Consider the following 12,462-nt stretch of genomic DNA (forward strand, 5'->3'; position numbering starts at 1 on the left):
AATGGATGTGTCTGTGATGTGTTGCGAGTTGTTATTTTCATTCCATCACCTTCTTCCCCATCGCGACCAACATCCTCAGAGGAACAATTGGGAGTAAGAATATTTCACCATTGCTTTAGCTTTTAACAGACTCTCCACTTGGACGAAATAACTCAGTCACATAGTCATAGAGCCTGGAAACAGGCCCAACTTGCTCACATCGACAACATGTCCCATCTACACTAGTCCCACCTATCTGTATTTGGCCCATATCCATCTTAGGAAGGAGATGAGGAGGTTGGTGAATCTGGAATTCTTTGCCACAGAAGGCTGTGGAGGCAAAGTCAGCGAATATATTTAAGGCAGAGATAGATAGACAGGGCAGAGAAGGGCTACACGGTTAGTGACCACATGGTGGTGCAGCGGTAGAGTTTCTGCCTTACAGCGCCAGAGACCTGGGTTCGATCCTGACTATGGGTACTGTTTGTCCGAAGTTTGTACGTTTTCCCCATGACCTGTGTGGGTTTTCCCCGGGATCTCCGGTTTCCTCCCACACTTCAAACTCCTACAGGCTAATTGATGGTAAAATTGAAAATTGTCCCGAGTGTGTGTGTAGAATAGTGTTAATGTGCGGGGATCGCTTGCCGGCATAGATACGGTGGGCCATAGGGCCTGTTTACACGCTGTATCTCTAAACTAAACTAAATCCCTCTAAACCTATCCTATCCATGTACCAGTCTAAATGTTTCTTAAACGTTGCAATATTATCTGCAAGTTGTGCCTCCAAGCATCCACCTTTCGTCAGTTTAATTTCACCGTGGTATGGTTCTTTGTGGTTGACTGCAGGGGGCTGTTTCCTGGCCCTAGTCCCACTAGGCAGAGAAGTGCTACACTGTTAGTGGCTACGTATTAACTGCCTCATGCTATCTTGTAGAATTTACACTGTTTTAATTTTTTATGGCAAAACAATCATGAAAAATACTATCTTGCAGGGTTCCAAGAAAACCTTGTAGATCTGAGATCTCGGTTTGTCCCTTAGATTCCCAATCCAAAAACGTCACCTATCCATGTCCTCCAGAGATACTGCCTGACCTGCTGTGTTACTCCAGTACTTTGTGTGTCTGTCAGCGATGACAAAGAATGTGAACAAAGAGCCGAGAGAACAAATCTAAGGTTGATACAAAATGCTGGAGTAACTCAGCGGGACAGGCAGCATCTCTGGAGAAAAGGAATGGGTGACGTTTCGGGTCGAGACCCTTCTTCAGACTGAAAGTCATAGGAGAGGGAAACGAGAGATAGACGATGATGCAGAGAGATATAGAACAAATGAATGAAAGATATGCACAAAAAAGTAACAATGATAAAGGAAACAGGCCTTGTTAGCAGTAGCTAAGGGAACAAACCTGCTGGATCACAGTCAAATCTAATGACAGAAAACCCATTAAAAATGGGCAAACTGCAAAGATAAAGCATTTACACTAAAACATTTCTCAAGTCAATAAAAAGTAATTGAGATATTAAATATTCTGCACTCTCAATCTTCTCCTTTACCTATTGTACTGGAGTTTGACCGTATTGATGTACAGTATTATCTGATCTTTTTGGATAGTAGGAAAGCTTTCGCTGTACACGTGACAATAATAAACCTAAGCTATTTGGATGAAAAATATAATTATTTCCAGTGGAAGTTGGAGTTGAGTGGGCTCTCTCTCCCTCTCTTTCTCTTTCGCTTTCTCTCTCTCTCTCTCTCTCTCTTTCTTTTTTTCTCTCTTTCTTTCTCTCTCTTCCTCTCTTTTTCTCTCTCTTTTCTCTCTCTTTCTCCCTCTCTCTCTTTCTCTCTCTCTCTTTCTCTCTCCATAGATACTGCCTGGCTGCTGGTTATTTGCAGCCGCACGTTTGATACAAATGTCTGGTCTTTGGGGTGTTTTCTGCGGATTGGGACTGGGACTGAGGGCTGGGAGTGGGACGGGTTGGGACTGGGACCTGGGGCTGGGGACTGGGACCTGGGGCTGGGGACTGGGACCTGGGGCTGGGGACTGGGACCTGGGGCTGGGGACTGGGACCTGGGGCTGGGGACTGGGACCTGGGGCTGGGGACTGGGACCTGGGGCTGGGGACTGGGACCTGGGGCTGGGGACTGGGACTGGGGACTGGGACCTGGGGCTGGGGACTGGGACCTGGGGCTGGGGACTGGGACCTGGGGCTGGGGACTGGGACCTGGGGCTGGGGACTGGGACCTGGGGCTGGGGACTGGGACGGGCTGGGACTGGGGTTGGGGGCTGGGACTGGGGTTGGGGGCTGGGACTGGGGTTGGGGGCTGGGACTGGGGTTGGGGGCTGGGACTGGGGTTGGGGGCTGGGACTGGGGTTGGGGGCTGGGGGCTGGGACTGGGGTTTGGGACTGGGACTGGGGATTGGGGCTGGGGAGTGGGATTGGGGCTGGGGACTATGGCTGGGGACTGGTTCTGGGGGCTGGGACTGGGGGTTGGGACTGGGGGTTGGGGGCTGGGACGTCAATAGTCAATCAATAGTCATTTATTTGTCACATACACATAAATGTGCAGTGAAATGAAAAAATCACCCGCAGTTCAACAATAAGAATAATCAATAAAAATGCAATAACGCATACAATCATAAACTAACACCAAACAAAATAAAACAGTCCCACCCCCCACACACATAAAACACAACCGCAAACACTACATTATATTTAAACTACAATTAAGACAACAACACACAAGACAAGCGGACTGCAGGCGAGGCTGCGCTGGGCTGCGCTACGTGGCGGTAGCAGGAGCAGGAGCAGTGGCCCGACTGCAGTGAGCGGCCTCCCCCGCCCAGCGACGCCAGACGCCGGGCCATGGCGGTGCGGAGCAGGCAGCGGGCGGGAGGCAGGAGGCCGCCGGCGGACTGGGGCCCTGGGGCGGCTGGAGACAGCAGCCGGGCCCCGCGGGAGGAGAGTGGGGCGGAGGACAAGTGTGCGGAGAGCAAGAACGGGTGAGGGTGAAGCTGGAGCCGGGCCCAGCGGTAGCCTGTGTCCGACACAGTATCCATCCACTCATCCCCTTCCTCCCCCAGCGCTGCTGCAGAGTTGCTCCTCGTTACATTGTCCGCCCTTGCCTTGCCTTGCCTTGTCTTCACACACAGATTGCCTGCCTGCAACCCGCTGTCAGTGGGCGACGGTGCAGACAGACACCATAGTGGAGTTTGTTTAAAATGCTTGTTAGATAGACACACATGCATGTGCAGGGGTGTGAATTATGTGCAGGCAGTTAAGGGTTGGCCTTGGCATCATGTTCAGCACAGACATTGTGGGCCGAAGGGCCGTTCCTGTGCTGTTCCACGCTCCTCACTCCTTTTCACTTTCAGCCTTTGCTGCTCCTTCACTCCTCTCTGCCCCTTCACCCCTCAGTCCTCTCTCTGCTGCTGTCTTTTGCATCATGTTCAGCACATGCATTGTGGGCCGAAAGGCCATTCCTGTGCTGTTCTACGCTCCATGCTCCTTTTTACTTTGAGGCTTTGCTGCTCCCTCACTCCTGAATGAATGATTGAATGAATCCTCTCTGCCCCTTTGCTCTGTGGCCTCGGCCCTCTCTCTGCTGCTGTCTTGCATCATGTTCAGCACACACGTTGTGGGCCAAAGGGCCTGTGGTTACATTGTCCACCCTCGTTAGCTTGTATCTCTGCCCCTCACCTTTGTGACAATGTTTCCCTGTTTACTGTCAGTCACTTGTCCTTGAAGCCTGCAATTAAAAGGGAAGTTTAAAAAGTGTTTAATCCCAATGAAATGTGTAAAAGAACATCTTTTGATTTTACACACTTCACTAAGATCACCCCTCAGCCTCCTGTGCTCCAAGGAGGAAAGTCCTAGCCTTCTCAACCTCTCCCTGTAGCTCCAGAGACGTACAGGTTTGTAGGTTAATTGGCTGGTGTAAAATGTAAAATTATCCCTTGTGTGCAGAGGGTAGTGTTAATGTGCGGGGATCATTGGTCGGCGCGGACTCGATGGGCCAAAGGGCCTGTTTCCGCACTGTACCTCTAAACTAAAACTAAACTAAACTAAACTCAGGGGGCTACATTCTGGCAACATCCTTGTAAATCATCTTTCCAGCTGAACAACATCCTTCCTGTAGTCCAAAACTGAGCTCAATACTCCAAGTACATTGGTGGAATGAATGTTCAGAGGTCCGGTGGAATGGGTTGAAGGTGGTCAGGGAATTTTCTGGGCAGCTTACCCACCCTGTTTCTCACATAAATCCATATTATTAAAAACACATTATTTATTCGCTCATGGCACAGTGGCGCAGCAGCAGAGTTACTGCCTTTCAACGCCAGAGACCCGGGATCGATCCGAACTACGGGTGCTGTCTGTAAGGAGTTTGCACACTCGCTCTGTGACTGCGTGGGTTTTCTCCAGGTGCTCCGGTTTCCTCCCACATTCCAAAGACGTGAAGGTTTGTCGGTCAATTGGCTTCTGTAAAATTGTCCCTAGTGTGTAGGATAGAGCTAATGTACGGGGTGATTGCTGGACTGGTGTGGACTCGGTGGGCCGAAGGGCCTGTTTCCATGCTGTACCTCCACACTAAACTAGTCACGGGGTTGACAGTAAACTAGTCATGTGGGTTTCTCCACAACATTGCCACATTCCACTCAGTGTATTGTTGTGTCTGGCACCTCGTTTCCTGTTAATGGAATAAACGCAGTGTTAACTTCCAAATATTAAATTTTCTACTTGTTTGTTGGTCTGCGACCCGTACCATATCTTGCCATACCTTTCCCCCTGACTGCCGGTGCCCCGACCAGCTTCCCCCCCCTCCCCTTACCTCCAACGTTTGCCCCTCTGCAGGCAGTCGGTGAAGGTGTGGGCGCCCGAGGGATCCACGGCCTTCAAGTGCCTCATCTCTGCGCGGTTCTGCGCCGCCTTACTCAGCAACCTCTCCGACTGCGATGAAACTTTCAACTACTGGGAGCCCGTAAGTCAGATACTGCCAGTCTGAGAGCTCCAGTGTGAGAGTTGATGATTTGTTTGTTTGTTTGGGATGACAAGAATTTAACTCGAGCTGATACGTAAAGGTGACACGATGGCGCAGCGATAGAGTTGCTGCCTCACAGCGCCAGAGACCTAGGTTTGATCCGGACTACGGGTGTTGTCTGTACAGTTTGTCCGTTCTCCCAGTGACCTGCTTGGGTTTTCTCTGATTGCTCTGATTTCCTCACACTTTCCAAAGACGCACAGGTTTGTAGGTTAATTGGCTTTGGTAAGAATTGTAAATTGTCCCTAGTGTTTTGTATAATGCCAGTGTAGGTGAACGCTGGTCGGCGGGGACTCAGTGGGCCAAAGGGCCTGTTTCCGTGCTGTATAACTAAACTAAACTAAATAAGATACTTTGGAGAGGGTTTGTGTACTTTCTTTCTATTCAATAATTCAATGGTACGTTATTGTCACAAGCACATAGGTGCTGTGAAATGCTTTGTTTGCATACGGCCCGGTAAAATCATACCACAGACATCACCTAGGCAGTACACAAGAGTCTCCACGTGTTTTGGCGCCAATGAAGTTACAATAAGTTCATTGAAGAGTTTTAGCTTCTGCTCACAGTGGCAACCCAGGCCTGCACTGCATGTGTTTTGTAGATGTTCCTTGGTCTTGTGCAGTAGAGAGGGCAGCTAGGCGGCGGTGTGGTCCTCCTGCAGGATATAGAAAGTCAAGGACACTTCCAGTGTGTCAAGTCAAGTCAAGTTTATTTGTCACATGCACATACACGATGTGCAGTGAAATGAAAGTGGCAATGCCTGCGGATTGTGCAAAAAAAAGAATTACAGTTACAGCATATAAATAAAAGTTAATACAGAGAAGACAAAATTTAGTCCCTGGAGTTATAAAAGTTGACAATCCTGATGGCCTGTGGGAAGAAGCTCCGTCTCATCCTCTCCGTTTTCACAGCGTGACAGCGGAGGCGTTTGCCTGACCGTAGCATCTGGAACAGTCCGTTGCTGGGGTGGCAGGGGTCCCTCATAATCTTGCTTGCTCTCGATCTGCACCTCCTGATGTATAGGTCCTGCAGGGGGGCGAGTGTAGTTCCCATGGTGCGTTCTGCCGAACGCACTACTCTCTGCAGGGCCATCCTGTCCTGGGCAGAGCTGTTCCCAAACCAGACTGTAATGTTGCCGGACAGGATACTCTCTACAGCCCCAGAGTAGAAGCAATGAAGGATCCTCAGAGACACTCTGAATTTCCTCAGCTGTCTAAGGTGGTAAAGGCGCTGCTTTGCCTTACCCACCAGTGTGGCAATGTGCGTTGCCCATGTCAGATCCTCTTTGATGTGGACTCCCAAGTATTTAAAACTGCTCACCCTATCCACAGTAGACCCATTTATCTCCAGTGGTGTGTACGTCCTTGGATGTTGAGCCCTTCTAAAGTCCACAATCAGCTCCTTAGTTTTTTTGACATTCAAGAGGAGGCTATTGTCCTGACACCAGAGTGCCAGATCAGCCACCTCCTCCCGGTAGGCCTTCTCATCGTTGTCGGAGATCCGGCCCACCACCACAGTGTCATCAGCAAACTTGATGATGGAGTTTGAGCTGAAGCTGGCCACACAGTCATGTGTGTACAGGGAGTACAGTAGGGGGCTAAGGACGCAACCCTGGAGGGATCCTATGTTCAGGGTGAGGGGGCTAGATGTGTGTTCTCCCATCCTGACCACTTGGGGCCTGGCGGTGAGAAAGTCCAGGACCCAGGCACACAGAGGGGTGCTAAGCCCCAGTTCCAGCAGTTTCTCATCCAGTCTGCTGGGGACTATTGTGTTGAAAGCTGAACTAAAGTCAATGAACAGCATCCTCACATAGCCCCCCTTCTGGCTTTCCAGATGAGAGAGAGAGAGAGGTGTGCAGAACCTGGGAGACCGCATCATCCGTGGACCTGTTCGGACGGTATGCGAACTGTAGTGCTTCCAGCTGCAGCTCCTTACAGACTGCGTTTGAGAACTGGAGCAGCAGCTAGATGACCTCAGGATTATCCTGGAGACTGAGGGCACAGATAGGATTTACAGTGAGGAGGAGGTTTTGCTGAGGGTAGGGGTCAGAAATAGATGGGTGACCACCCAAAATGGCAGTAAGCGGAGTGTGGCCTGTGGCCATCGCTGTGGCCATTCCTCGACACCAGGGATGCCCCTGTGGATACTGTTGGCAGGCATGACCGGTCAGGGGAGAGCAGCGGCAGCCAGATCTGTGGCATTGGAGATAGACACGAAAAACTGGAGTAACTCAGCGGGTCAGACAGCATCCCTGGAGAAAAGGAATAGGTGACTCAATCTGAAGAAGTGTCTCGACCAAAAACATCACCTATTCCTTTTCTCCACAGATGCTGCCTGTCCCGCTGAGTTACTCCAGCTTTTTGTGTCTATCTTCGGTTTACACCTGCATCTGCAGTTCCTTCCTACACATTTCATCTGTGGTATTGGGCCTGGTTGTGTTGTTTTGTTCTGTCAGTTCAGTTTAGTTTATTGTCACGTGTACCGAGGTACAGTGAAAAGCTTTTGTTGCGTGCTAACCAGTCAGCAGGAAGACAATACATGATTACAATCGATCCATTGACAGTGTATAGATACATGATAAGGGAACAACACAATATCAGCGAAGGTTGTGTTTCTGAGAGTGACTCTGTGAGATGAAGTTGCAAGCAGATTAAATTGTTGAACATGTGATTTACGTCTCATGTCTTTGTTTCCAGATTCATTTTCTGTTGTATGGAACGGGATTCCAGACCTGGGAATATTCTCCGGTGTACGCTATTCGTTCTTACGCTTACCTGTGGCTCCACGTTTTACCTGCCTGGTTCCATGCCAAAATCTTGCAGACCAACAAGGTGTGTTTTATTGAAAGGTGTTTCTGAACTGACTGCTGTTTCCCTGTACATTAGGGGCACATTTACCCACACTATTTCCCCATACCTCAGAGAAACATTTACCTGTCTATTAGGGGTACATTTATCTGTACATTAGGGGTATATATTTACCTGTACTATTTCTCTGTACATTAGGGTGTGAAGTAGGAAAGGTACGTTGAAATTTTTAATAATGTGTACTTTCAAGGAGGGCAAGGGGGGGAGGAGAGGGGGGGGAGGGGAGGGAGGGGAGGGAGGGGGCGGGGAGGGGGGGCAATGGACCGAGCAATAGGGACAAAACAGAAAGGTACCCAGTGAATAGTTGGACCGAGTGGCCTGTGGCCTGCATTCAAGAGAGAGCTAGATAGAGCTCTTAAGGATAGCGGAGTCAGGGGGTATGGGGAGAGGCAGGAACGGGGTACTGATTGAGAATGATCAGCCATGATCACATTGAATGGCGGTGCTGGCTCGAAGGGCCGAATGGCCTCCTCCTGCACCTATTATCTAGTGTTTCTGTGCTATACAGTTCTAAGATTTAGCGTGAAAAAGTAGTTCCTGTGTTTTACTCCGGTGCTGGAGTATTTCAGTGTACATAGACCACACTAGTGTTTGTGGAACTAACACTCCCTCTTCTCCCCTCTCCCATCAGGCGAGAGGTACAGAAGTGTAAAAACGCACACCTCCATATTCAGGGACAGTTTCTTGCCAACAGCTATCAGGCAACTGAACCATTCTGTCTTCAACTAGAGAGCAGTCCTGGGCTAACATCTACCTCATTGGAGATCATTGGACTATCTTTAATTGGACTATATCTTGCACTAAATGCTATTCCCTTTATCATGTTTCTGTACACTGTGAACGGCTCGATTGTAATCATGTAGAGTCTTTCCGCTGACTGGATAGCTCCTAACAAAAAGCTTTTCACTGTACCTTGGTACACGTGACAATAAACTAAACTAAACAGTACGCTTTATCTCCGTGCACAGAGCACTTGGCATTTTGTGAATCACGGATACCTGCAGCTCCAGCCGATCTTCAGATGCAGCTGCCAATTACTGCCTGCCGCTACACTGCTCACTTCTCACCACATTGCAACCTTTTCCATTTCCCTCGGGAATGTCTCTATTGAATCTGCTTCTTTTGCCCTTTACGGTAGCCCCTCCAGAGCACGACCAGCTGCTTTTCAGAAAAGAGTTCCTATTCTCATTGAGTCTTTCTCCAATTATCTCTTTCTCCAATTCTCAGCAGTTTATCCTCAGTCAGAGCTCCACACCATTGTGTACAATTACGCTACAGCTTTCCCCCGGTCTCTATTCAAAGGAGAGCATCCTAATTACCCGAGGTTAGATTTAATACCTGTCACTTCCAAAAGTAACGATTACTGAACAAACACAGTGTGAAACCATAAAGCCTTCTTTGCCACCCTGTCCACTTGTGTTGCCATTTACAGAGTTATGCACCTGCACCCTACAATCCCTCTGAACATCAGTGCTCCTCAACATTCCTGCATTTGACTTCGCCAAGTGCAACAACTCACACTTAATCCCCATCAGCCATTTCTTAGCTCAAATTTCCATCTGATCTATATTCTGCAGCATCCTTTGGCAACCTTCTGCATTATCCACAACAACAATTTTTGTGTTGTCTCCACCTTTATGTTTATGTATATGTTGTTCAGGCTGGAGGACTGTGTTGTTTTGGAAGGATCAGTGGTGAGTTTCATACCTCCAGTCAGAACAACATATACGTACAAACGTAAATGTGGAGACAGCACAAATATTGTTGGAATTGTGGAGGATGTTGTCCTGGCTGGAGGGCTGAGACCAGTGTTGTTTGCAAGGATCAGCGGTGGGTCTCGGACCAGTGTCCCGCTATTTCCTATTTCCGTTTACGTTGACCTTGCAAAGTGCAATACCTTCCATGGACCACGTGGTAAACATCCACTGTCCTATCGTCATCAATCATGTTCGTCACCTGCTCAATAAATGCCATAAAGTCTGTAAGACACGACCTCCTCTGCACAATGCTACGATGACTATCCCTTATCAGACCAGAGATGCAAGAGACTGCAGATGCTGGAATCTTGAGCAAAATCCAAAGTGCTGGTGGAACTCAGCGGGTTGGACATCAGCTGTGGAGAACATGGAGAGTCAATAATTTGGGACGGGACCTTTCTTCAGGCCGGACGAAAGTTCTTGCCTCAACATGGATTCTCCATTTTAACTCCACAGATGCACCCCACCCCCTGAGTTATCCCATGTTGTTGAGTCGATACTGTTCATCATCTTCAGTAATTTCCCCCGACTCAGGCGATGCTTTCTGGCCTGTAATGTGCTGCATCCACAGTAGTTGAGCTTCGTTCAGGGGCAGAGAAAGGTTGAGCGCAGTGCACGGCAGTTTGTGAAACTGCATTGACAACAATAAACATGCTGTTTAATATCATATTGATAATTAATGTTTAATCCCACAGTTGGCTATATCACAACGGGTGTTTCTGTTTCCAGGTACTTGTCTTCTATTTCTTGCGATGTCTCTTGGCCTTTTTCTGCTGTGTTTGCGAGCTGTACTTTTACAAGTAAGTCAGCGTAATGTCTCGAATGTGTTCCTGCCTTTATAAGAATATTAAAAACTGTGAATGCGGGAGACTAAATCAGTGAATTCAAAAGGCTGAGAGAGAAAATTGGCCCAGACATCCAACCCTTCACTTGCAAATTTTATTCTGGATTATGAAACGGATTTCCAGAACTGGGACGGAGATCGCTGTATTTCTCCGGTGCTATTGTTGAGGGCAAACATCTTGTGCAGAGAGAGAGAGATCAGCTCTCACCACGGTGTTAACCTATTCCTTTAGATGCTGACTGAGCCGCAGTATACTAGGTCGGCTCCTGCATGTTTTCCTCGTAATTTTCTCCAGCCTTTAAAATCCTTTGGTCCATGGGAATCGATTGCTGGGACAATGAGCTGTGAAGGCTGGATCAGTGCAATGGGGTGGTGAATTCGCTGGCGGGGTTGGCAGGACAGGACCGACAGATAGGTGCCTCTGGACAGTGCAGTCACTATCACAAGAATCCCAAGGTCCCTGGTACAATCCTGGGTGTTGGCATCAAAGGGCAGCACAATAGTACTACGATAGCTGCTGCTTCGTAGCGCCAGAGACCCGGGTTCCATCCTGATCTCGGGTGCTGTCCGTGTGGATTTTGCCCGTTTTCCCTGTGGTTTCCGCATAGGTTTCCTCCAGCTGCACTGATTTCCTCCGACATCCCAAGGTCGTGCAGGTTTGTAGGTTGATTGGCCTCTGTAAATTGCCCCTAGTGTGAAGGACATGAAAGTGGGATAACATAGAACTAGTGAATGGGTGATCGATGGTTGTCGCAGATTCGATGCGCAGAAAGGCCTGTTTCCATGTTGTAGCTCTAAAAGTCTAAAAACTCTAAAGTTCTTGGAATGACCATAAGACACTGAGGTGAGGAGACATCTCTTCCCTCTGAGAGCTTTAAATCGTTGGAATTAGCTGACCCACCGGTGGCGGCACGGTGGCACAGCGGTAGAGTTGCCCCCTTACAGCGCCAGAATCCCCGGTTCGATCCTGACTACGGGTGCTCTCTGCACAGACTTTGTACGTTCTCCCTGTGACCATGTGGGTTTTTCCCGTGTGCTCTGGTTTCCTCCCACACTCCAAAGACCTACAGGATGGCAGGTTAATTTGGCTCCTATAAATTGTAAATTGAACCTAGTGTGTAGGATAGTGCTAGTGTACGGGGATCGCCGGTCGGTGCGGACTCGGTGGGCCAAAGTGACTGTTTCTCAGCTGCATCTCTAATCCACACTAAACAAAACCAGGCTCCCTTGTTGAAACAAATAGATTTTGGAGGCCTTGGTCACGCAGTGGGATGTGATCCTGAGATTATCAGCTATTAAAGGCCGCTTCAAGGGGCTGAAACATCCACCGTCCGTTGTTCCGTTTGTTCATTCTTTTAGGCAAAGTTAGGCCAACCTCCTCACACACCCTCCCCATCTGCGACCAACTTGGAATTAGTAACAGCAACTACTAAACTAGCAGGATGTTTACTAGGTCAATTCCCGGAACGGCGGGACTGTCATATGTTGAAAGACTGGAACGACTAGGCTTGTATACACTGCAATTTAGAAGGATGAGAGGGGATCTTATCGAAACATATAAGATTATTAAGGGGTTGGACACGTTAGAGGCAGGAAACATGTTCCCAAAGTTGGGGGAGTCCAGAACCAGGGGCCACAGTTTAAGAATAAGGGGTAGGCCATTTAGAACGGAGATGAGGAAAAGCTTTTTCAGTCAGAGAGTTGTAAATCTAAGGAATTCTCTGCCTCAGAAGGCAGTGGAGGCCAGTTCTCTGAATGCATTCAAGAGAGAGCTAGATAGAGCTCTTAAGGATAGCGAAGTCAGGGGGTATGGGGAGAAGGCAGGAACGGGGTACTGATTGTGAATGATCAGCCATGATCACATTGAATGGCGGTGCTGGCTCGAAGGGCCGAATGGCCTCCTCCTGCACCTATTGTCTATTGTCTAAAATCCATCAGGTTGCCTCACCTTGTCTAGGGAGGAAACCTGCCATCCTCACTGCGG

The 12,462-nt window shown here is 48.8% G+C and overlaps 1 protein-coding gene across 2 annotated transcripts in view; it reads left to right on the forward strand.

The window, feature by feature from the left end:
* Positions 1-12,462, forward strand: part of alg9 (ALG9 alpha-1,2-mannosyltransferase) — a 166,529-nt gene that overhangs the window by 61,602 nt on the left and 92,465 nt on the right. Inside the window, exons 1-4 of one of the 2 annotated variants that reach the window (XM_078426917.1) lie at positions 2,735-2,974; positions 4,824-4,950; positions 7,707-7,841; positions 10,364-10,434. The exons of the other annotated variant lie outside the window; for it this stretch is intronic. Coding sequence (XP_078283043.1) covers positions 2,838-2,974; positions 4,824-4,950; positions 7,707-7,841; positions 10,364-10,434 — 470 coding nt within the window. The 5' untranslated portion in view covers positions 2,735-2,837. Of the gene's footprint in view, positions 1-2,734; positions 2,975-4,823; positions 4,951-7,706; positions 7,842-10,363; positions 10,435-12,462 lie in introns of those variants that run through there. 2 annotated transcript variants of the gene reach the window in all.

The sequence above is a fragment of the Rhinoraja longicauda genome, chromosome 32 (genome assembly GCF_053455715.1).
Source record: "Rhinoraja longicauda isolate Sanriku21f chromosome 32, sRhiLon1.1, whole genome shotgun sequence".
NCBI lineage: Eukaryota > Metazoa > Chordata > Chondrichthyes > Rajiformes > Arhynchobatidae > Rhinoraja > Rhinoraja longicauda.